Genomic DNA, 26,576 nt, shown 5'->3' with positions numbered 1-26,576 from the left:
TGAAATCATATATTTTACTTCTTTTATATCTTTTACATTTGTTTTTCTTCTTAAATGTGATTCTGAAACTGTTGGAGCCTGTGATTTGCAGTCTGGAGATTGTTGGGGTGTGCTAGCATTCTGCAGTTTCTGAGAGGATTCCAGGAGGCAGAGGCAGCATGCATGAACCTTGTGGCGAGAAGGCAGATGTGGGACAGGGCATGAGCCGATGTTCAACTCCATTTCACTGATCAAAGCTTCCATTGTTTGCTGATTTAAGTGATAAAGGCGATTGAAACATTGAAGCGAATGCCAGGTGCCTGCCTTTTGATCACTGGTGGGATTGCTCTACAGCTGGAGAGGGGAGACTGTCTTGATTGCTGATGGGATCGCTCTGCTGCTGGGGGCGGTGGGGGGCTGGTTATAGATATGAACTATCCAGACTTTTTTCTTTCTTATAGTTTTTTTATATTCTGTGTTTCTCGCTCGATCTTTTTTTGTGTGCAGGGGAGGGGGATTTGAGGGTTGGTGTGCTTGTTCTGTGCAGGGTGGAGGAACTTGACGATTGATGATCATGTTGCGGTTCTTTTGTTGGTTTTGTGGCTATCTGGAGGAGAATTTCAGAGTTGTATTCTTTGATAATAATTGAACCTTTTGAGTACTCCAAATTAGGCCTTACCAACATCTTACACTACTTCAACATAACATCCCAAATCCATTGTACCAAAAGCTTTCTTTATGACCCTATCTACTTGTGAGGCTACTTTCAATGAATTATAGAGCTATATTCACAGATCCCTTTGTTCTACCACACTCCTCATTGCTGTACCTCCCACTATGTAAAACCAACTATGCTGGTCCTCCTAAAATGCAACACCTCACACTTGTCTGCATTAACTACCATCTACCATTTTTCAGCCCAGTTTTCAAGCTGGTCCAGATCCTGCTGAAAGCAGTGATAGTCTTCCTTGCTGTCTAATACACCCACAATCTTGGTGCCATTTGCAAATTTACTGAACCAGTGAACCACATTACCATCCAGATCGTACAAACAACAACAGACCCGGCAGCAATCCTTGTGGCACTTGACTAGTCACAGGCCTGCAGTCAGAAAGACTACCATCTATCACCACTTACTAATTTCTCCCACAAAGCCAATGTCTAATTCAATTTACTACTTTATCTTGAATGCCAAGTGACTGAACTTCTTGATCAATCTCCTGTGTAGGACCTTGTTAAATGCCTTGTTAAAGGCCATGTAGACAACATCCACTGCCTTGCCTTCATCAACTTTCCCAGTAACTTCCTCAAAAAACTCTATAAGATTGGTCAGACATTACCTGCCTCATGTAAAACTATGCTGACTATCCTTAAGCAGTCCCTGTCTGTCCAAATACTCATAAATTCGGCAAACACCTCCTCCTCTGTAACCTTGCTGCTGCTTTGCTTTACTTCTATAGACTCTCTCCGTCTCCCGAGTAAATACAGATGTTAAAAAAAAATCCATGTAAGATTTTCCCTCAATTCTTTGGCTCCACACTTAGATTCCCTTTCTGATCTTCCAGAGCACAAATTTTCTCCCTTGCAATCCTTTTGCTGTTAACACATCTGTAGAAACCCTTAGGATTCCCCTTCACCTTGTCTGCTAGAGCAACCTCATGCCTTCTTTTAGCCTTCCTGATTTCCTTCTGATTTTCTTACACTCAAATACCTCATTTGTTCCTACCTGCTTATACCTGCTATGCACCTCCTTTTTTTTTAACCAGGGCCTCGATATCTCTCAAAACCCCAGGTCTCCTAAACCTGTTATCCTTGCCTTTTATTTTGACAGGAACATACAAGCTCTCCACTCCCAAAATTTCACTTTTGAAGGCCTCCCACTTACCAAGTACACCTTTGCCAGAAAACAGCCTGTCCCAATCTACACTTGTCAGATAATTTCTGATACCTTCAAAATTAGCTTTTCTCCAATTTAGAATCTCAACTGGAGGACCAGACCTATCCTTTTCCTTAATTACCTTGAATGACATTATGATCACTAGATACAAAGTATTCCCCTACAGAGTTCTGTCACCTGCCCTGTCTCATTCTCTGATAGGAGATCGAGTATCGCACACTCTCTGGACTTCTGTGTACCGACTAAGGAAACTTTCCTGAACACATTTGACAAATTCTATCCCATCTAGTCCTTTTACAGTATGGGAGCCACAGTCAATATGTGGAGAGTTAAAATCACCTAGTATAACAACCTTATGTTTCTTGCAACAATCTACTATCTCTCGACAGATTGTTACTCTAAATCCCTAGATCTGTTGGGTGACCTATAATACAGCCCCATTAACATATCATACTTTTCTTATTCTTCAGTTCCACCCATAAAGCCTCACCAGGCGAGTTCTCCAGTCTGTTCTTACAGAACACTGCTGGCACGTTTTCCCTGACTAATAATACCACCCCTCCCCCTTTAATGCCTCCCAATCTATCATGTCTGAAACTCCAGAACCCCAGAATACTGAGCTGCCAGTCCTGCCCCTCCTGCAACCAAGTCTCACTAACGGCTGCAACATCATAATTCGATGTGTTGATCCATGCCCTGAGCTCATCTGCCTTTCCTATAATAGTTCTTGCATTGAAATATACACAGCTCAAAATGCAAGTCGCACCACACTCAACCTTTTGCTTCCTGACTTTGTCAGGAATTCTTTGGGAGAATTAGCTAATAATTCAAATATCTATCACCACAGATAAACCTAGTAGAATTTATTTGAAAAGATATCTAAAAGAGTTTGCAGGAGAAATTTTATTTATGCTATTTATGTGGATTTCACCAGACGTTTCAATAAGTCCCTCATTAGAGATGATTGCTATAGTGAAATCTTACCAATATCACTTTATGAACATTGCTATGGAAATGATTTGAGATTTTATTAAATAACTTACCACAAGTATCTGTGCTGGGTCAGAAGCTAATACAATTAAATATTATAGTATTTGTCATTTGTCATAGGTTGGGAAGCCACGAATACTATTTTGTAAGTGCATCCATGATGGAGAGATCGTCAAAGCACTAACTACAACATGATATTACTACAATCATTTGTAGATTAAATGAATAGGCAGAACTATGGCAAACTAATTTCAGTGTAGGCAAATGTGAGGTTATCTCCTTTAGAATTGAAAAGGTTAGAACAGAGAAACACACAAGAAATGCTGGAGGAGCTCAGCAGGTCCAGCAGCATCCATGAAAATGAACAAGCAGTCGATATGTTGTGCCAAGACGTTTTCTCAGGACTGGAAAGGAAGGAGGAAGACACCAGAATAAAATAGGTGGGGGGAGGGGAAGGGAGGATAGATGAAATTAGTTGGGTGGGAAAAGTAAAGTGCTGCAGAGGAAGGAATCTGATAGGAGAGGAGAGTGGTAAGGGGAGGAGGAGACCCGGGGGAGGTGATAGGCAGGTGAGAAGAGGTAAGAGGCCGGAGTGGGAATGGAAGAAGAAGGGAGGGGAGTGAATTTTTTGTTTAGCTGGAAGGAGATATCGATATTCATGCCATCAGGTTAGAAGCTACCCAGACAGAATATAAGGTGTTGCTCCTCCACCTTGAGGATAGCCTTGTAGTACAAGAGGAGGCCATTGAGTGACATGTTGGAAAGGGAATTAAGATGTTTGGCCACCGGGAAGTCTTGCATTTGGTGGATGGAGCAGAGGTGCACAACAAAGTGGTCCCCCAATTTACCATGTAGAGGAGGCCGCATCGGGGGCACTGGACTCAGTAGACAACCCTAGCAGATTTGCAGGTGAAGTGTTGCTCTTCTGGAAGGCCTGGGGCCCTGAATGGAGTTCGGGGTGGGGAAGGTGAATGGACAGGTATAGCACTTTGTCTGCTGGCAGGGATGATTATCAGGAGGGAGATTAGTGAGGTAGGACGAATGGACAAGAGAATCATGGAGGAAGTGATCCCTGGGGAAAGTGGAGAGATGGGGGTGGTAGGGTCCCTTTGAAGATGGCAGAAGTTGCGGAGAATGATGTGCTGGATACAGAGGCTCATGGGTTGATAGATAAGGTTTGTTTACCACAAATATATGATGGTAAACAACTGTCGTGAACAAATGAATATTCGCAAAATGCCACCAAATAAAATTAATTTATACTAAATGCTGGAGGAACTTGGCAAGTCAGGCAGCACCTTTGTCGGGAATTAAGGACGGGAATTTAGATGTTGTCTGACTTGTTCCTCCAACATTTAATGTAAATTAATATAAATGACTGGATAATCATTAAAGGGTTTGAACTGCAAATCAATGAATATTGAGGCCATCTTGCTAATAAACCAACTGTTGATTTTTATAGGCCGACTCAATTGGTGGTCAGTTGTTTGTTCAAGCTGCAAGCGGCTTTTGCCATTGGCAACAACAGGAGATGGGAACTGCCTCTTACATGCAGCTTCTCTAGGTAATACATGAGTGCTGTACGTTCTATATATTTTATCACAAATTTCTGAAAAGTTTGACTAAAAAGCACTCACTTGTGTTGTAGGCATGTGGGGTTTCCATGATAGAGACCTAATACTTCGCAAAGCTCTTTATGCCATGATGAAAAATGGCCCAGAAAGAGAAGCACTGAAGAGGAGATGGAGGTGGCAGCAAACCCAGCAAAATAAGGAGGTAAGTGCATACAGTTTTATTGGCTCCTCACTTTGTAATATTAAATGAAAATTGGACTGCAGGATAAAGGTTGCTTAAGGCAAATTAAGGCATTCTGCTTTCCTCAGCAAACTTAAATATATCAGAAGTGGATTTATGCTTTATCTTTTCATGGAGTTAATTTTCCACTGAGATTGTTATGAATCTGCTGGCAGATGTGGTCCAAGGAAATGTAAATTTCCCAATACTTGGGTCAGGTTAAGAGTAGCGAACACACCCTTCAATTATATAAAGCCTGGTTTGGCTGCATTTGTGATATTGTATACAGGTCTGCTTTCCATTGTTTACGTACGAAAGATGGTATTATGTTGCTATAAAGGGAGTTCACCAGGCAAATGTTCAGAATGGCAGGTTTACTAACAAGGAGACGTTAAGCATACTGAGGCTGTGATCTGAAAAAATACTTCATTCAAATGTGGACAGTTCTTGAGGGCCTTGAAAGGGGGCATGAAGGGCTGAAGTTTTCCCTGGCTGGGTGACCCCAACTAAATAAGTAACATAATTCAGATTGCTGTGAACCTCCAGAGTTTTCTACCCAAGAGGGTTTAGGCATTGAGAATATTCAGGACAGAGATCAATAGATTTTTAAATGTAATGTATTTAGCTCTGTAGGAGCTGGATACATTTTAAATCATGAACATGGATAGATTGTCTCCAGTCAATCCTCCTCTTGGTATTTCATTGTCCACAGACCACATTCTATTTATAAATGCTTTTGGTTGCTTGTCTCCTTTACACAGTATATACTATGATTTTAAAGGAATAATTTTTATTATGCCCACAGACTTCTAGACAGGACATCATTCCAAATTATGTCTGGACAGCCATATTCAATTTCTTGGCAGTAATGACCCATCTAAAGATAAAATCCTTGACACCTCTTCCCCAATTGTTTGTGCTTAGAAACAATAGCTGGATTGCAGGGTCTTGATTAGTTAGAGCAAAAGTGCTGCATGCTGATTTCCCTTAAAAGTGGGCGAATATACACTTCATAAAACATCCTACAGTACAGTGTAAGGACAGGCCCTTTGGACCACCGTGATGTACTGAACTAGTTCAATTAGTAATGAAATGCCCCATCTCAACTTGGTGTACTTGGAGACACATGGAGAAATAGGGCAAAGTCAGTATGTTTCCTTAAGAAATAACAAGCAGGATAGACAAAGGAGAATCGGTGGATTATGTGTACTTCAATTTTCAGAAGGCCTTTGACAAGGTGCCACATATGAGGCTGCTTAATAAGCTACCAGTCCATGGTATTAGATTCTAGCATGGATAAAGTAGTGGCTGATTGGCAGGAGGCAAAGAATAGGAAATAAAAGAAGCCTTTTCTGGTTGGCTGCCGGTGACCAGTAGTGTTGCACAGGGGTCTGTGTTGGGACTGATTCTTTTTACATTATATGTCAGTGATTTGGATGCAGGAATGGATGGCTTTGTGTGCAGATAGTAAAGTTTACAGATGATATGAAGATAGGTGAGGGACAGATAGTGTTAAGGAAGTGAAGAGGCTATAGAAGGACTTAAACAGATTAGGAGAAGGGCAAAGAAGTGGCAAATGGAATACAGTGCTGGGAAATGTATAGTCATGCACTTTGGTGGAAGAAATAAGAGTGTAGACAATTTTGTAAATAGAACATTCAAAAATCTGAGGTGCAAAGGGACTTGGGAGACGTTCTGCAGGATTCCCTAAACATTAATTTGTAGGTTGAGTCGGTGGTGAGGAAGGCAAATGGAATATTAGCATTTATTTCAAGAGGATTAGAATATAAAATCAAGTTTGTCGTGATAAGGCTTTATAAAGCATTGGCGAGGCCTCATTTGGAGTATTGTGATCAGTTTTGGGCCCTTGTATAAAAAAGGATGTGTTGACATTGGAGAGATTTCAAAGGAGGTCCTTGAAAATGAATCTGGGATTGAAAGGCTTATTTGAGGAGCCTTTGATGGCTGTGAACCTGTACTCAGAAGAATGGAGGGGGCTCTCATTGTAACTTACTGAATGTTGAAAGGCCACGATAGGGTAAATTTGGAGAGGATGTTTCCTATCGTGGGGAGTCTAAAACCAGAGGGCATGGCCTCAGAATTAAGGAATGTCCATTGAGAACAGAAATGACAAAAATTTTCTTTAGCCAGAGGGCGGTGAAATCTGTGGAATTCTATGTCACTAACGGCTGTGTAGGCCAAGTCATTCGGGTATATTTAAGGGGCAGCTTGATAGGTTCTTGTTTAATCAGGGCATCAAAGATACAGAGAGAAGGCAGGAGAATGGGTTTGAAAAGGATAATAAATCAGTCAGGGTGGAATGGCGGTGCAGACTCAATGGGCCAAATGGCATAATTCTGTTCATAGGTCTTGTGGTCTTATAATGGTCTTAAATTATTGCTTTCCTGATAATTTGAGATTTAAATTTTGTAAACATGTTTAAAATATAGCATCAAATTTAAATTGTGCCTATTTTTCACTGAACAAACTAGTCTGGCTTGGTTTACACTGAAGAGGAGTGGGAACGAGAGTGGAATGAGCTACTTAAACTTGCTTCCAGTGAGCCTCGAATACACTGCAGTAAGAATACAGGCACCTGTGGCGGGTAAGTGAACTGTTTAGATGACTTAACTATTCATACTAATAAAAGCATGTCTAGCTGCAATAAGTTCCAAATATGAGTGTTTTGTCTGATTGCTGATACTTTTTAAAGAAATATTCATTTTAAATGTATGGAACTAAAAGACTATTGTGTTAAATCTTTTTATTTGGCAAATCTTGTAATTTAATGTACAATAGGTAGTAAACTGATAATTAATTGTACACCGATTGCTTCTGTAAAGAGCAAGCTGTTCTTCCCATTGTCTTTGCCAATGCTTGAACCCAAATCAGCATTGATTTCACCAGTTGAAGGAGGATGCTCTGTACAAATCACCTGCTGTGCTGCCCTACATCACCTGTGTTGCAGGAGAAATTGAAGTTTTAAAAAGGTGCCATATAAATGTTTTCTTTTCTCTGTAGAGTTAAAGTTCTGCAGAATTCCTAGTTTCTTCTGCTTACACAAATCTGAAGACAAGAATATTTTCATGCTGTTTAAACAGGCAGTGCTACCTACACTCAGTGGCCACTTTATTAGGCACCTCCTTTACCTAACAAAGTGGCCACTGAATGTATGTTTGTGGTCTTCTGCTGCTGTAGTCCATCCACTTGAGAGTTTGACATGTGTGTCCAGAGATGCTCTTCTGCACACCTCTGTTGTAATGTGTGGTTATCTGAGTTAATGTCGCCTTCCTGTCAGCTTGAACCAGTCTGGCCATTCTCTGACCTCTCATTAACAAGATGTTTTTGCTCACAGAACTTCAGCTCACAGGATGTTTTTTTATTTCTAGCACCATACTCTGTGAACTCTAGATAGGCTGTAGGCATGTGTGGCACCTTGTCAAAGGCCTTCTGGGACTGTTGTAGGTGAAAACTCCGGTAGATCAGCTGTTTCTGAGATACTCAAATCATCCCATCTGGCACCACCAGTCATTCCACAGTCAAAGTTAGATCACATTTCTTCCCCATTCTGGTTTGCTCTCAGCAGCTGAACCTCTTGACCATGTCTACATACCTTTGTATGTTGAGTGGCTGCCCATGTGATTGGCTGATTATGTATTTGTATTAATATGTAAATGTACCAAATAAAGTAGCTACTGAGTGTAGACTCTTTGTTTAAGCTATAGTTACTTTCAGGTAGAATTAAGCATAGATATTTGCCTATGAAACCTTAGAGTCATAGAGCAGTACAACACGGATCCAGACCCCTTGGCCCAATCAGTCCAGCTCACCCAAAATTCCTTGTGTTCAACCCATATCCCTCCAGGCTCCACTCTTTCGTGTACCAGCCAAAGTGCTGCTTGGATAGTATTGTTTTACCTGCCTCAACTACTACTTATGGCATCTTATTCTTATGTGCAATCTTTGCAGTTTACCACATCTTTTGTATTAGTAGGGTGACAAAAGCTGTACATGGTACTCCAAGTGCAGCCTCACCAGCAGCTTATACAAATGAAGCATGATGTCCTAACTTCTATACTTGGTGTGCCCTGGTCAGGAAACCTAGCCAGTGTATTAAATGTCTTAGTATATTCTGAGCCTGTGCCTTCTGGTCCTAGACTCCCCCACAATAGGAAACATCTTATTCATGTCTACTCTATCTCAGCCGTTCAATATTCAATAAGTTTCAATGAATTTGAAACAAGTTGTTGAACCCACCCCCTACTATTTAGCTCCATCAACAACTTTAGCTTTGCAATCGCCAGGACCCTGGTCCCACTTCAATAGGAGCCTATCCCATTCAAATAGCTCCCTCCTTCCCCAAAACTGACACCAATCTCTTTCAACAAACTATGCATTTGTAGTCCAAGGCCCCTCTGTTCCATTATGCTCTATAGTGCCCTGCCATTAATATTATAAAATCTCGTTGTTTTGTCGTTCCGAAATGCATCACCTCATACATAACTGTATTAAAGTCCATTCGCCACTCCTCAGCCCACTTCCTGAACTAGATCAAGATCTTTTTGTAATCTGCAGTAACCTTCTTGCTATGAACAACGACATCTAATTTTGTGTCATCCACAAACTTACAAATTGCGTCATTTGCATTTACATCCATTTGTGTAAATAATGAATAACAAGGGTATCAACACTGACCCCTGTGGCTCAATTAGTCATGGCCTCCATTCTGAGAAACAACCTGCAACCATCCTCTCCTTTCTACTTCCAAGTTAATATTGAATCCACCTGGATACCATGGGACCTAACCTTCCCCTGCAGGACCTTGTTGAAGACCTTGCAATGGTCCACATAGTCAACATCCGCTGCCCTATCCTCGGTATATTTTTTGGTTACTTCTCTGAAAACCTCTTAATGATTCGACAAGCACAACTTTCCAAATACTAAGCCATGTTGATGACTCCTAATCAGACTATATCTGTCCAAATACTAGTAGACCCTGTTCATCAGAATTTCCTCCAGCAACTTCCCCACTCAGGATGTTAGGCTATAGTTTACTGGTTATTTAGTTATGGCTATAAATTATGTAAGGTTTACCATTAAAAATTGATTTTGTTAGTTTTCCTTTATTAAAAGCATTTTCCCTGAGTATAAGGTTAAAAGTTTGAGAGAGCCATGGTTCTGAAGGGATATTGGAAACTTGGTTTGGAAAAAGAGAGCTATCTACAATAAATATAGGCAGCATGGAGTAAATGATGTGCTCGAGGAATATAAAGAATGTAAAAAGAATATTAGAAAGAAATTAGAAAAGCTAAATGAAAATATGAGGCTGCCTTGGCAAGTAAGGTGAAAATAAATCCCAAGGGTTTCTACAGTTATATTAATAGCAAAAGGATAGTGAGGGATAAAATTGGTCCCTTAAAGAATCAGAGTGGACAACTATGTGTGGAGTCAAAAGAGATGGGGGAGATTCTGAACAATTTCTTTTCTTCGGTATTCACTAAGGAGAAGGATATTGAATTGTGTAAGACAAGGGAAACAGATAGGGAAGTTATGGAAACTATGATGATTAAAGAAGAGGAAGTACTGGCGCTTTTAAGGAATATAAAAGTGGATAAGTCTCCGGGTCCTGACAGGATATTCCCTAGGACCTTGAGAGAAGTTAGTGAGGAAATAGCAGGCGCTCTGACAGAAATATTTCAAATGTCATTAGAAACAGGGATGGTGCCGGAGGATTGGCGTATTGCTGATGTGGTTCCATTGTTTAAAAAGGGTTCTAAGAGTAAACCTAGCAATTATTGGCCTGTGAGTTTGACATCAGTGGTGGATAAATTGATGGAAAGTATTCTTAGAGCAGGTAGTGTTAAAAATCACCGCTTTTTGAATCACCGTCTGTTAGTCAAATGCGTAACATAAGTCAAGCACACACAACTGATGCTATTTGAAAAAGTGGTTTCTCTAAGCACGATGTAGTGTTTAACGGCCACATGAGTGCTTGTGACTGATGCTGGTTGGAAAATGTTCGGTAATAGTCTCATGTCCCAATTATGCTGCATAGTATCTCAAATAAATGAAGAGAGTCCCAGCTCTTTTCTCAATTAGTTTTTGTTCTTTAAGAGTTATCCTAAATATGTGGCTGCCCTAATTAATGGATGGCCCAATTAACCGGAATTTACAGTATCTCAAAAATTGAATCAAGTGTGACAAGAGTACACATAGATTAAGATGTAGCTGGCCTGGGCTGGCACCAGTGGAATCAGCAGTTGGTCTGCCACCTGTCTTTAGGAGAGAGAGAGATAAGGAAAACAATGGAGCAGCATTTGGAGATGTTAATGAAGGAAGGAGAACTGTCAAGATCGGCTCCCCCTTTGAACCCTGAACTGTTTGAAGTGATGGACAGGCGATACCCCAGCAGAGGGATAAAAAGGGACAGGTTCGCTAAGGCAGGACACACACGACACCCGAGGTAACAAGACCCTGGAAGTGGTGCGTCTCTCACAAGTCGGTGGGAAGTATCGGGCCATCGACACACAGGGTGGAAAGGCACGATCGGTGGGAACCTGGTGTGTGTCCACCCTTGCCTGGGTGCCGGGTTCACCGCAGAGAAACGATCGTATCTGGAAACGGAGGGGTCACGGTCGGTGACCTCAGATGACATCACAAAGGACTCGCCCGAAAGCTGACTGCGAATGTCTGTGTGGAAGCTGTTTTGAATATTCATTCATTTTGCTCTCTCTCTCCTCCCTCCACACTGTCCATCTCCCACGGCAGCGATTACTGCGAACTGAACCTTACCCCTGGACAACGATAGAGCTTGATTGATCCTGTTATCTTAATTCTGTGTACATGTATGTTTGTCATTGCTGAACTGTTGCATTCATTATCCTTTTGATTAGAGTACTGTGTTGCTTGTTTCTTTAATAAGACTTTCTTAGTTCTAGTAATCCAGACTTCAACTGAGTGATCCATTTCTGCTGGTTTGGCAACCCAGTTACGGGGTACGTAACGCAAGTTACAATTAATGTATTCTGAGCTTTGCTGTGTAGAGTTCAGCAGAATTTGAGGAAATAACAGGCAAGATACATAAAGGAGAGTCAATAGATGTTGTTAACTTGGATTTTCAGAAGGCCTTTGACGAGTTGCTGCACATGAAGCTGCTAAACAAGGTAGTACATGAAAGTTACTAACATGGAGAGAAGATTGGCTGTGTGGCAGAAGGCAAATAGTGGGAATAAAGGGGACCTTTTGTGGTTGGCTATCAATGACTAGTAGAGGTCAACCTGAGACTGCTTTCATGTTAAATATTAATGATTTGGAAGACAGAATTAATGGCTTTATGACAAAATATGCAGATGATAGGTGGAAGGGCAGGCAGTGTTGAGGAAGCAAGGAGGCAGCAGAAGGACTTAGGCATATTAGGAAAATGGGAAGGAGATTCAGAAATCAAAGGTGCAAAAGGAGTTGGAAGCCCAAGTGGGGTGGGGGGGTTCCCTAGAGGTTAGCTTGCAGGTTGAGTTAGTAGTGAGGAAAAGAAATGCAATTTAGCATTCATTTCAAGAGGACTAGAATATAAAAACAAGGATGTAATGCTGTGGCTTTATAAGGTATTGTTCAAACCACATTTGGAGTATTGTGAACAGTTTTTGGCCAAATATCAAAGAAATGATTTGCCAGCATTGGATTGGATCCAAAGGTGATCCCAGGAATGAAAGTGTTGATGTATGAGGAGTGTTTGATGGTTTTAGGCCAGTACTCACTGGAGTGTAAAAGAATGAGAGGGGATCTCATTGAAATCTATTGAATGAACAGCAGGGAGAACCCAAGTCAACGGCATTGAGTTTGGCTTTGTGACTCAGAAGGGAAGTGGGCAGAAAAAGAGTGCAGTGGTGATCAGGGATTCAATAATCAGGGGAATGGACAGCAGATTCTGTGGAAGTGAAGGAGGCTTTTGGATAGTATGTTGCCTCCTAGGTACCAGGGTCAGGGACATTTTGGATCGGATCCACTGCATTCTGAAGGGGGAGGGTAATCATGGCACATTTTGGTGCCATTGAAATAGGTAGGAAAAGGCATGAGGAGCTGAAAGGAGAATATAGGAAACTAGGTAGGAAGCTGAAAAGCAGAAGCTCAAGGTTAATAATTGCTGGATTGCTCCCTATACCACTTGCCAGTGTGGGCAAGGATAGGATGATTTGGCAGATGAATGTGTGGCTGAGGAATTGATGTAGGGGGCAGGGTTTCAGATTTCTGGATCATTAAGGTATCTTCTGGGAAAGGTATGACCAGTACAAAAATAGATGAGTCACATCTGAATATGAGGGGGTCCATTCTTCCTGCCAATTGGTTTGCTAGAGCTGCTGGGGAGTGTTTAAGCTAGTTTGGCAAGGGATGGGAACCAGAGTGATTATACAGGTGTCATGGTCCGGTCCATGGAGTCTGCATTCTGGTTCACGGTCCGGTCCACTGACTCGGGACTCTGGGTCTTCCAGCTGTCCCTTGTTTCGGTTGGGTTAATCATAGGCATCTGATTCCCATCTTGGAGCATGGAATATAAGTAGCCTTGGGGTCGAGTGTGGGCTGCTGGTTTGTCTTGTCAAGATCCCCTGGGAGCAACCTGCCGGTGGAAGGCTAGAGTGGCCACTTGCCATCTTTAAGTCGCATTGGAGAGCCATCACTTCATGGAGCCTTGCTGTCGGTAATCGGATCTGTCTTTGCAATACGGATTTGGCCATTTCCTAGGCCAGCTGAGTGGCCGTCAGCCACTCCGAGCGAGGTAGGGATCTGGCTGTTTCCGTAGCCAGCTGAGGTTGCTGGCTATAACTGCGACTCGGAGCAACCCCAGTGCAGAGATGGAACTGTCTGTTGTGGGGTAAGTCAGGCCGTTCTGCTATTGCCCTGTGGGGGGATCTGTCTTGTCTTGTCCTTGCCTCCGTGGGGTATGTCAGGCCGTTCTGCCATTGCCCTGCGGGGGTCCTGTCTTGCCTTTGCCTCTGTTGGGTAAGTCCGGCTGTTCTGCCGTTACCCGACAGATGGACCTGTCCCATCTTGGTGTGGAGATAAAGTTGAGTCTCGGCTTGTCTAAGGATAGTCCCGGCTCTATGTCTATGTACTGCCCAGTCTCATGTTAGTGTTGTGTTAAAGATGAGTCCCGGCTTTTCAAAGGGTAAGTCCCGGATCTATGCTGATGTACATTTCCCAGTCTGTCTCCAAGCTCCAGCCTCAAGCCTCGAGACCCCAGCCTCCAGCCTCAAGCCTCGAGACCCCAGCATCCAGCCTCAAGACCCGAGACCCCAGCCTCAAGACCCAAGATCCCAGCCTCAAGCTTCAAGACCCAAGACCCTAGCCTCAAGCCTCAAGACCCCAGCCTCAAGACCCCAGCCTCAAGCCTCAAGACCCCAGACCCCTGCCTGCAGCCCCAAGCCTCTAGACCCCAGCCACATCCTGTCCTGTAGCCATGTCATGTCCTTGCCTAGTTCTGGGGTCCGAGCCCAAGGCAAGACCCAGGTTCTGGGTCCTTGTCCAGTCTCTGGCTCGGAGTCCAAGTACAGGCTCCTAGTTCATGGTTCCTTGTCCTGGTCCGGCTTTCCCAAGCCCAGGCTCCCAGTTCATAGTTCCTTGTCTGGGTTCCCTGTCTAGTCCATGTCCTAGTCTGCGTTCTTGTCCCTGCTCCTTGTCTGTTTCCTGTCGCTTCCCTACTCTAGTCAAGTCCTGTTCCTAGTACTTCAGTGTCTGTGTCTTGCATTTGGGTCCGTCACCAGCGTCCCCCATTGTGACAACAGGGAGATGCAGTGTGTGGTGAGACTGGGGAAGGAAAGGCAGTTGATAGGGCAACATTGCAGTCTATAGTATCGATTGAAGTGTTTCTACTTTAATGCAGAGGTATCAGTAACAAGTGTAATGAGCAAGGGTCCATACAAGGAATTGCAACATTGTAGCCATTAGAGACTTGGCTGTCAGAAGGTTAGAAATGGCTGCTGGATGTTCTGGGGTTTAGGTGTTTCAAAAGGGACAATGAAGGGGCTAAAAGGTAGAGGAGAGGCATTGCTAAGCAGGTATAGAATAACTGCTACAGAAAGGGAGAATATCGTGGAGGGATTGTTTACTGTGTTAGTATAGGTAGAAGTCAGAAACGGAAGGGAGCAATCACTTTATTGGGAGTATTCTTTAGACCCCCCCCTCACACCCATCAAGAGGCAGATTTTAGAAAGGTGGAAAAATAACAGATTTGTTGTCATGGGTGACTTCAACTTTCCTAATATTCTCACCTCAGTGCAAAAGGTTTAGATAGGGTAGCCCCAGTAAAGACTTCTGATGCAATATGTAGAATAGAAGAGAGGCTGTAGTGGATCTGATGCTAGGCAATGAACAGGTCAGGTGTCTATCAGTGGGTGTGCATTTTGAAGTCAGTGACCACAACTCACTGACCTCTACCATAGCCTTGGAGAGAGATAGGAGCAGACGGCATGGGAAAGTATTCAATTGGTAAAGAGGGAATTATGATGCTATTAAGCAGGAATTTGGAGACATAATTTGGGAATTGATATATTCAGGGAAATGTACAATGAAAATGTGGAGCTTGTTTAAGGATCGCTTCCATGGGGTTCTGGATAGTTTTGTCCCATTGAGGCAGAGAAAGGACGGCAGGGTAGAAGAACCAAGGTTCACAGAAAGCAAGAGGAAGAGGAAGAAGGAAGCTAAGCTTCAGGGACCAAAAATCAGACAGGGCTCTGGAGAGTTACAAGGTAGCCAGGAAGGACTTAGGAGAGCTAGAAATGGGCATGAGGAGGCCTTGGCGAGTAGGATTAAAGAAAACCACAAGGCATTCTGCAGATGTGTGACAAACAGGAGGATGACTAGAATGAGTGTCAGATCAATCAAAGATAGAAGAGGAATTGGAGAAGGTGGGAGAGGTCCTTAATGGATACTTTCTTTCAGTACTCATCAGTGAGAGGGACCATGATTATTGTGAAGACAACGTTAGCAAGCTGATATGCTAGAACATATCAATGTTAAGAAAGAGGATATGCTGGAGCTTTTGAAAAACGTTGGTATAGATAAGTTCCCACAACTGGACAGGATATACTCAGGTTGCTACAGGAAGTGACGGAAGAGATTGTTGCACCTTTGGCAAAGGTCTTTGCATTTTCAGTGGCCACAGAAGTAGTACCAGATGATTGGAGGGTGGAAAATGTTATTTTGTTTTTCAAGAAAGGGAATAGGGATAATCCTGGGAATTATAGACCAGTGAGCCTTACTTCAGTATTGGGCAAATTATTGAAAATTCTTAGAAACAGTGTTTATGAACATTTGGAAAAGCATAGTCTGATTAGAATGGCTTTGTGAGGGCAGGTCATATCTCACAAGCCTGATTGAATTCGTTGAGGATGTGACAAAGCAGTTGATGAAAGTAGAGCAATGTACATGGATCTCAGTAAGGTGCTTAATTCCCTATGGTGGGCTTTCAGAAAGTTGGGAGGCATAGGAGGCATGGATCCAGGGAAGTTTGGTTGTGTGGATTCAAAATTGGCTTGCCCATAGAAGGCAAAGGGTAGTTGTAGATAGAGTGTATTCTTCCTGGAGATTGGTGACCAGTGGTTTTCATCAGGGATCTGTTTTGGGATCCCTGCTCTTTGTAATTTTCATATATACCTGGATGAGGATGTGGAAAAGAGGGTTAGTAAGTTTACAAATGGCACAAAGGTTGGTGGTGTTGTGGCTAGTGTAGAAGGTTGTCACCAGTTACAATAGGACATTAACAAGTTGCAGAGCTGAGCTGAGAAGTGGTAGTTGGAGTTCAACTCAGAAAAGTGTGAAGCGATTCACTTTGGAAGATCAAATTTGAAGGCAGAATACAGGGTTAATGGCAGGATTCTGAGCAGTGTGGAGGAACAGTGAGATCTTGGAGTTAATGTACATAGATCCCTCAAAGTTACCATGTGAGTTAATTGGGTGATTAAGGTAATATATTATGTGTTGGCCTTCATGGATCGGGGAATTGAGTTCAAAAGCCATGAGGTAATGTTGTTGCTCTATACAATCCTGGTTAGACCACACTTGGAGTATTCTGTTCAGTTCCAGTTGCCTTATTATAGGAAGGATGTGGAAGCTTTAGAGAGGGTGTAGAGGAGATTAACCAGAATGCTGTCTCAATTAGAGTGTATGTCTTATAAGGATAGGTTGAATGAACTAGGGCTTTTTTCTTTGGAGCAAAGGATGATAAGAGATGACTTGATAGAGTTGCACAAGATGATAAGTGGCATAGATAGAGTAAATAGCCAGAGATATTTTGCGAGGATCGAAATGGCTAATACAAGGAGTATAATTTTAAGATGATTGGAGGAAAGTATAGGGGGAATATCAGAGTTTTTATGCAGAGAGCGGTGGGTGCATGGAGCTTGCTGCTAGGGGTGGTGGGAGAAGCAAATACACTTCGGGGCACTTAAACGCTTAGATCGGGGCGTGAATGATAGAAAAATGGAAGACTATATCCTGTAGGAGGAAAGGGTTAGATCGACCTTAGAGCTGGTTATAGGTTGGCATGACATCATAGACTGGAACAGCCTATTCTGTGCTGGTGTGTTCTATTGAAAGGTCTAGAAAGAGTGAATGTGGAGAGGATCTTCCCAGGGGCATAGCATCAGAATACAAGGATGTTTCTTTGAAATAGAGTGAGAAGGAATATCTTTAGTCAGAGGGTGGTGAATCTGTGGAATTTATTGCTACTATCAGCTATGGAGACTATATGATTGGATTTATTTAATATTTAGGTTGATAAATTTTTGATTAGCAATGCCATCAAAGGTTATAGGGAGAAGGATGGAGGTGTTGTGGATAGTGTGGAGAGCTGTCAGAGGTTACAGTGGGACAAAACTGAGCTGAGAAGTGGCAGATGGAGTTCAACCCAGATAAGTGTGAAGTGGTTCATTTTGGTAGGTCAAATATGATGGCAGAATATAGTATTAATGGTAAGACTCTTGGCAGTGTGAAAGATCAGAGGGATCTTGGGGTCCGAGTCCATAGGACGCTCAAAGCAGCTGCGCAGGTTGACTCTGTGGTTAAGAATGACTGGCTGCATCACTGTCTGGTATGGGTGGGTGGCAGACATCCCACCTCTCCCGGGAGTTCCGGGAGTTTCCCGCATATCGACAGTGGCTCCCCGATGCCCGCAAGTTATATACAATATCCCGGAAATAGATATTTTAGAGAGGGAGAGGAAGAGGGAAAAAAAGAAGGAAAGAAAATGAATGAATCCTGCTTGATCTCTGTTTGTGCTAAGTAGACCTATCAGTTTTCTCTGTGGGCGGGCTTTACAGTTGACCTCTCTCCCTCTTCCATATTCCATCAGTTCAGTTACTGCCATCTGTAATGACGCTGAAATTATCCAGACTACTGTCAGTAATGAAGTACAAAAGCCTGGCAAAGAAATTCCCAAGGCTGGCGGTGACAACATGATAATGCGAGGCTGTCCTATACGTGCAGGGCACATTGGCATCTTAAAGGGGATTAGAGCGGGGTTTAAATCAGAGCAAAGTTCCAAAATCGTCCACTAAGACATCTTTAAAAAACGCGCTCGCAGCAAGCAAATTCTAAGGTTTTTTTTTCCTGAAACACTTCCACTTACAGGTACATCGAAGCCCGCGAGGGGCTGGGTTTAAGCGCAGCTGTTTTCAGAAGAGGAAACAATTTTAATAAATACCCAGCCCCCACCGAGGTCTCGTCATTAGGACAGCGAACTCTTTATCTGTGCTGCACACTTTATATGCATTTTGAGTTACACTTTATTAAATAATATGGTAATATATTGTTTTATGTGGTGTGTGTGATATATGTATTGTGGCTACACCATGGTCTGGACAGAGGTTGTTTCGTTTGTGGACAATCAACCAGATGACAATAAACTTGAACTTGAAGATACAGAACTTCTAAGTCACTCATTTAAAATCCCCCATTTCGATGTAAGAAAGTAAGTTCTGATCCCGACTATTCATCGTCGTGGCTATCCCGCGAAGTCGAGGATGATGGCCTTCGTTCTGTTGATCTATAAGAAGTGGCCCACAGAGCGAAGACGCCTGTGCATGTACTTGTTTAACGTGTACTTGATGTTGCACTCCAAGAAGCACACGATACTTCACAAATCAACCAACTGATTCCAATGGCATGGAAACCACGGCGATTGGAGCTGATGGATTTGTGCAGCCCTCATCCGCCTTCCCAGCCATTGAGTTTGAAGTATCTTCGTCCGCCTGTTCCACCATTGAGTCTTGGTTGGATTGTTCTTTGTCAGGGACTACACCCTCGACCTTACCACCATGGGTGACCCTACCAGGAGCATAGCTCCAAAGGGCATCGCTCTCGGGATCTCAGGACCACACAAGTCTCTCTACCACAACAAAGTGACAATCCACAGAGAAGTCCCGACTGTGTGTGTGTGTGTGTGTGTGTGTGTGTGAGAGACTACGGACGTATATGTGATCGGACATTGTCCGAATGGACATTAAGCGGCACACATCAGTAATAAGAATACACCTTATGCTTTTATTTCTTTAAGGGACTTCAACATATTAGGGAAGCTAAGCGCAGGGAAGGCTGTTCGAGTATTTCACAGTTTTTTTCAGCAGAAAACCAAAGTCTGACAGAGAAGGTCACTAGAGCTGAGGTGTTTCATCTTTCATCGTTGAGCATAACCTGCCATTCCAGGTGTGTAAGCACACAGGCAAGCTATTCAGGAAAATGTTTCCTGATTCAGAAATAGCAAAAAACTATGCCTGCTCATCAACCAAGACAGCAGCTATTGTGAACATGGCACATTAAGACAGAATTCAGAAGTCAGCTGACTCACAAAACACTTGTGAATCTGATGTCTTGCAAAATTAACAAATTCAATGACACAGACTGCTATGAGGTTGAGACTTCCAGCTGAGACCTTCCTGAAATGAGGTTTTGCAGGATGGGATGTCTGGGGTGCTGTATGGGCTAATGCGCAGAATTGAAAGAAGCCACAGAACGTTGTAATGCTTAGTCAGCCTATCTTGGGTACTAGCCTCCGTAGTTTCTTAAAAATCATATTCAAGAAGTGGTGTTTCATTATTAAGTACTCCCAACACCCAGGACAAGCCCTCTTTAAACTGCTACCATAAGGAAGGAGGTACAGGAGCCTGAAGGCACACACTCGGTGATTCAGGAACAGCTTCTTCCCCTCCGCCATCAACTTTGTGAATGGACATTGACCCCATGAACACTACCTCACTTTTTTTCTCTGATTTTGCATTGCACTATTTTTAATTTAACTATTTGATATACACACACATACTTTAATTGATTTACTTATTTATTCTTTACTTTCTATATTATCATGCATTGCATTGTACTGCTGCTGCTAAGTTCATAAATTTCACAACATATGCCCTTGAAATTAAACCTGATTCGGACTCCCCCCAATCAAGAGCGTTTTTGCTGAGCTTGCAAGAGGCATTTTTTGAGATTTTTAAGAGAAGTGACCAACAGTATTTGGCTAGACAGTTCTGCAAATGCATGGCACTCATTTCTACCTGTAAGATGTAGTTTGGGCTCATTAACTGGCGAAGAGCCCCTCTCACAAAGAAGTAATAAAGAGCGTCATTGCCACCAGTTGCACCAATGTGTAGTAGCTCTAATGATTCACACCTAATCAACACATTTCAACCCGAAACTCTTAAGTGTTGTCTGTGCAGTCTGCCTGTGGCCACATGGGTTTCCTCTGTGTGGTCTGGCTTCCTCCCACATGCCAAAGATACATGGGTTGAAATTGGTCCCTGAGTGGTGTAATCTAAAGAAAGTTGAAGGAAATGTGGAGAATAAAATGGAATTGGTGTAAGAGGGTGTTTGATATTTAGGACAAACTTCTTGAGCTGAAGAGCGTGATAACTGACCATTTATATTCTAAAAATGCACAGGAACTTGTACCTTAATATGTAGGATGTATTCTCAGAAACAACAACATACTGCGATCATCACTAAAAGGAGTTTTTATAGAAAGATGCATTACTGACAAACTGACAAATTTGCTGACAATACAACCATTGTTGGTAGAATCTCAGGTGGTGACGAGAGGGTGTACAGGAGTGAGATATGTCAACTAGTGGAATGGTGCCCTAGCAACAACCCAGCCCTCAACGTCAGTAAGACGAAAGAGCTGATTGTGGACTTCAGGAAGGGCAAGACGAAGGAGCACATACCAATCATCATAGAGGGATCAGAAGTGGAAGGAGTGAGCAGCTTCAAGTTCCTCGGTGTCAAGATCTCTGAGGATCTAACCTGGTCCCAACATATCCATGTAGTCATAAAGAAGACAACAGCTATACTTTATTAGGAGTTTGAAGAGATTTGGCATGTCAACAAATACACTCAAAAACTTCGATAGTTGTACCATAGAGAGCATTCTGACAGGCTGCATCACTGTCTGGAATGGAAGGGCTACTGCACATGACCGAAAGAAGCTGCAGAAGGTGTAAATCTAGTCAGCTCCATCTTGGGTACTAGCCTACAAAGTAGCCGGGACATCTTTAGGGAGCAGTTTGTCAGAAAGGCAGTGTCCATTATTAAGGACCTCCAGCACCCGGGGCATGTCCTTTTCTCACTGTTACCATCAGGTAGGAGGTACAGAAGCTTGAAGGCACACAGTCAGTGATTCAGGAACAGCTTCTTCCCCTCTGCCATCCGATTCCTAAATGGACATTGAAGCTTTGGACACTACCTCACATTTTTTTAATATACAGTATTTCTGTTTTTGCACATTTTAAAAAAACCTATTCAATATACATAATTAATTTACTTGTTTATTTATTACTATGTTTTATTTTATTTATTATTATTTTTTTCTCTGTCTCTGCTAGATTATGTATTGGATTGAACTGCTGCTGCTGAGTTAACAAATTTTGCGTCACATGCCGGTGATAATAAACCTGATTCTGATTCTGATTCTGAAAACCCATCCCTGAACAGAGGAGGTGGGGTGCGACGCCGCCTATCAGCTACTTACAATGCAATCCTAACATGTTTACTCCATAGTCTCCACAACAGTTCACACCTCCATTCATGCAAAGATGAGACTAATGACCCTCTTCTTACCTCTACGTCTCTGAACAACCCTCATGTGATGCTATACCTTTGAACAACTCACAGAGTTTATAAGCCGGAAATCTACCCACCATGGATCAGAACTAAAGAAGCCTCTCAGATGAGTGGCAAAACATCTTCTGGTCAACAGAGCAAGTCCAGGTTGCTTGATTTACTGCTGCATGATATTCAATGACCTGGGTAACTGACAACTTTCATAGACATACCATTGACTGTGCTGGTTTGAACCCCAGTCTTACTTCAACTGTACTTAGAACTTGTTTGAAGGCTCCAAAAGCAATGAAAAGTTGAAGTGAACTGTTTGGTCCACGGACTGGAGCTCAATGGCCTATCAGTGACCACCATTGAGCTTGCTACCAGAAAGTGTGGGCAGAGGAGAGATGACAACTTTCATTATATTCAGCAAGAGGCAATGAGAGTCTGTAGGATCCAAGTGGTCCCCAGCACTGGCCTGCCTTTCTCCAAGCACTGAGTGATCAGTCTTCCCAAAAGGCAGCTTACCCTCATTGCCTCAGTGTTTCACTCCATGTCTGCCTGCGCATTGATAGTACATCCAACACAGTTTCCTTGCCTGTTCATGTGCTATCTAAATGCCCCTTAAGTGCTTCTTTTTGACTTTCCCTGGCAACACATTTTAGTCACCTGCCACTTATTGTATACAAAGAACTCCTTTAAACTTTTCCTGTTACATGAATCACCCCTTGTAATAATGATCAGAGAGACACAGAGAAAATATATTTACTGTCAAGTACTTTTATTGTCTCAACAGAAGAACATACGAACTTATGAAAGCAATGGCTGTCTGCACACCTATTAAGTTTTCCCGATCTTCCATGAGCAGTCAAAGAATAGAAAAGATATTACCAGTTAAAAGGGAGTTTCTGCTGCTAACCATATGTTCCTCATAGTCCCATTTCAAATTTCCACCTGTCCATGAGGCACCTCAAATCCGTAATATTTATCCTCTATATAGAGTTACCGCTGCCAGCAGATTTGAAGCGTCTGCTTTTATCTTACCAATTCAAATATTGCATTCCAGTGTCATTGTCTACAGGTCATGTATCTGACCTTTAACACCTTTCTATTGGCTCTGCTCCAGGCCAGCATCCATTTTTTGCCCTCTTCCCAGCAAATGACAATTGGTAATTTATGGTTCTTCGTTCTCAATCGGCTTGAAACATACAGACCAGACATTCATAAACCTGCATGTTATACCCAACCAAAGAACACCTCACAACTAACTTCTTATTTGGAAAAGACCCCTGTTCAGCAGATTACCTGAGGCATCATTGTGTCTTATTTAAAACACTGATCAAGCCAAGCAACCAACACACAAAATGGAGGATGCAAAACTATTTCACAAAATGGCAGACTCCATCTCCAAGCACATGGCAGGAACAAAGTCAATTGGTCCATCTCCTTCCATTGTCCTTGATTCATTCGACATCACCCATTTGTAAATTGTAGTTCCTTCTGGCCAATACCCCTCTCAACTTAAAACTGTACCTGTTAATAGAACATAAAACATCAGTGCAGCACAGTACAGGCCGGGAGACTTCCACCCTCTTTGATGGCCTATTCTGCACCAGGTGCATTGTGCTGCAACTCCTTAGAGACCGAGTTGGAGAACTGGAGCTGCAGCTCAATGACCTACAGCTTGTTAGGCAGAATGAGGAGGTGATCAATAAGAGTTACAGGTAGGTAGTCACCCTGGGGCCACAGGAGACAGACAAGTGGGTGACCATCAGGTAGTGGAGAGCACCCCTGTGGATGTCCCCCTTAACAATAAGTACTCCATTTTGAGTACTGTTGGGGCAGACGACCTACCTGGGGGAAGCCTCTGGCACTGAGACTGGCCCTGTGGCTCAGAAGGGTAGGGAATGGAATAGGATGGCAGCGGTAATAGGGGACTCTATAGTTAGGGGACCAGATAGGTGATTCTGTTGGCGCGAAAAAGAAACAAGGATGGTAGTCTGCCTCCCTGGTGCCAGGGTTCGTGATGTTTCTGAGTGTGTCCACAATATCCTGAAATAGGCAGGTGAGCAGCCAGAGGTCGTCGTACATATTTGTACCAATGACATAAGTAGAAAAAGGGTAGAGGCCCTGAAAGCAGAATATGGGGAGTTAGGAAGGAAGCTGAGAAGCAGCACCTCAAAAGGTAGTAATCTCAGGATTGCTGCCTGTGCCATGCGACAGAATAGGAATACAATGCGTGGCTAAAGGATTGGAGCAGGGGGCAGGGATTCAGATTTTTGGATCAATGGGACCTCTTCTGGGGCAGGTGTGACCTGTATGAAAAAGACGGGTTGCACTTGAATTTGAGGGGGGCCAATATCCTGGTGGGGAGGTTTGCTAATTCTTTTGGGGAGGATTTATACTAGAATTACAGGGGCGTGGGAACCGGAGTGAAGAGGCTGAGGATGGGGAGGTTGGAGCACAAGTAGAGACAGCTTGTAGGGAGTTTGTGAGGAAGAATAGGCAGAGTTGCACTCTGCCTGATAGTGGAGATGTATCTACTTTAATGCAGGGAGTATCATAAATAAGGCAGATGAACTTAGAGCGTGGATCATTACATGGAACTATGATGTTGTGACCATTACAGAGACTTGGATGTCTCAGGAGCAGGAATGGCTGCTGAGTGTGGCAGGCTTTTGATGTTTCAGAAAGAACAGAGGGGGAGGCAAAAGAGGTGGGGGGTGTGGCATTGCTAATTAGCGATAGTGTCAGGGCTGCTCAAGAGGAGGAAGCCATAGAGGGATGGTCTACTGAGTCAGTGTGGGTGGAAGTCAGAAATAGGAAAGGGGCAATAACTCTACTGGGTGTGTTTTATAGACCCCCCCCCCCCCAATAGTAACAGAGACATTGAGGGGCATATAAGGATGCAGATTCTGGAACAATACAATAATAACAGGGTTTTTGTGATGGGAGATTTAAACCTTCCTAATATTGATTGGTATCTCCTTAGTGCAAGGGATTTAGATGTTTGTTAGGTGTATTCAGAAAGGTTTCCTGACACAATATGTAGATAAGCCAACTAGAGGAGAGACTGTACTTGATCTGGTATTGGGAGATGAACCTGGTCTGGTGTCAGATCTCTCATTGGGAGAGCATTTTGGAGAAGTAATCACAACTCTATCTCCTTCACCAGGGTGCTGGAGAGGGATAGGAGCAGATAATTTGGGAAAACATTTAATTGGGGTAGGGGGAAATATGATCCTATTAGGCAGAAACTTGGAAGTAGATATTCTCAGGGAAATGCACGGCAGAAATGTGGCAAATATTCAGGGAACATTTGCATGGAGTTCTGCATAGGTTTGTTCCATTGAGGCAGGGAAAGGATGGTAGGGTTAAAGAACCATGGTGTACAAAGGATGTAGAAAATCTGGTTAAGAAGGAAAGAAAGGCTTATGAAAGGTTCAAGAAACTGAGTACTGTTAGAGCTCTAGAAAATTACAAGGCTACTAGGAAGGAACTTAAAAATGGAATTAGGAGAGCCAGAAGGGGCCATGAGAAGGCCTTGGTGAGCAGGATTAAAGAAAACCCCAAGGCATTCTACAAGTATGGGAGAGCAAGAAGATGAGCCATGTGAAAATAGGACCAATCAGGTGCAATAGTGGAAACGTGCATGAAGTCAGAGGAGATAGCAGAGGTACTTAATGAATACTTTGTTTCAGTATTCACCAGAGAAAAAGACCTTGGCAATTGTGGGGATCACTTACAGTGGACTGAAATGCTGGAGCATAGAGACACTAAGAAAGAGGGTATGCTGGAGCTTTTGAAAAGCGTTAAGTTAGAGAAGTCACCAGAACCAGATGAGATATATCCCAGGCTACTGTGGGAAGCAGGGGAGGAGATTGCAGAGCCTCTTGTGATGATTTTTGCATCATCAATAGGGACGGGAGAAGTAGTGGAGGATTGGAGGGTTGCAAATATTGTTCCCTTGTTCAAGAAAGGGAGTAGAGATAACCCAGGAAATTATAGATTAGTGAGTCTGACTTCAGTGGTTGGTAAGTTGTTGGAGAAGATCTTGAGAGGCAAGATTTATGGCATTTGGAGAGATAATCTGATTAGGGATAGTCAGCATGGCCTTGTCAAGGGCAGGTCGTGCCTTACAAGCCTGATTGAATTCTTTGAGGAGTAACAAAATACATTGATGAAGGTAGAGCCGTGAATATGGATTTCAGTAAGGCATTTGATAAGGTTCCCCTTGCCAGGCACCTTCAGAAAGTAAGGAGCATGGGATCCAAGGAAATATTGCTTTGTGGATCCAGAACTGGCTTGCCCACTGAAGGCAAAGGCTGGTTGTAGATAGGTCATATTCTGCATGGAGGTCGGTGACCATTAGTGTTCTGCACGGCTCTGTCTGGGACCCCTCCTCTTTGTGATTTTTATAAATGGCCTGGATGAGGAAGTAGAAGGGTGGGTTAGTAAATTTGCTGATGACACAAAGGTTGGGGGAGTTGTAGATAGTCTGGAGGGTTGCCAGAGGTTACAGTGGGACATTGATAGGTTGTAGAACTGGGCTGAGAAGTGGCAGATGGACTTCAACCCAGATAAGTGTGAATTGGTTAATTTTAGTAGGTCAAATATAATATTAATGGTAAGACCCTTGGCAGTGTGTGGGATCAGAGAGATCTTGGGGTTCATGTCCATAGGGCACTCAAAGCTGCTGCACAGGTTGACAGTGTTGTTAAGAAGGCGTATGGTGTGTTGGCATACATAATCCGTGGGACTGAGTTCAAGAGCTGTGTAGAGATAGGGGTGTATAAGATGATGTGGGCCATTTATCATGTGGATATCCAGA

The 26,576-nt window shown here is 43.0% G+C and overlaps 1 protein-coding gene across 7 annotated transcripts in view; it reads left to right on the top strand.

Annotated features, from left to right (window-relative positions):
• The window catches only part of otud7a (OTU deubiquitinase 7A), a 297,748-nt gene that overhangs the window by 205,736 nt on the left and 65,436 nt on the right, over positions 1–26,576 (top strand). For all 7 annotated transcript variants that reach the window (XM_063071095.1, XM_063071096.1, XM_063071097.1 and 4 more), the window contains 3 exons: positions 4,329–4,430; positions 4,515–4,642; positions 7,153–7,265. In XM_063071095.1, coding sequence (XP_062927165.1) covers positions 4,329–4,430; positions 4,515–4,642; positions 7,153–7,265 — 343 coding nt within the window. The remainder of the gene's footprint in view (positions 1–4,328; positions 4,431–4,514; positions 4,643–7,152; positions 7,266–26,576) is intronic.

The sequence above is a fragment of the Mobula hypostoma genome, chromosome 18, assembly GCF_963921235.1.
Source record: "Mobula hypostoma chromosome 18, sMobHyp1.1, whole genome shotgun sequence".
NCBI lineage: Eukaryota > Metazoa > Chordata > Chondrichthyes > Myliobatiformes > Myliobatidae > Mobula > Mobula hypostoma.
Note: the sequence above shows the minus strand (reverse complement) of the source record. Positions and strands in the feature narration are given on the sequence as shown.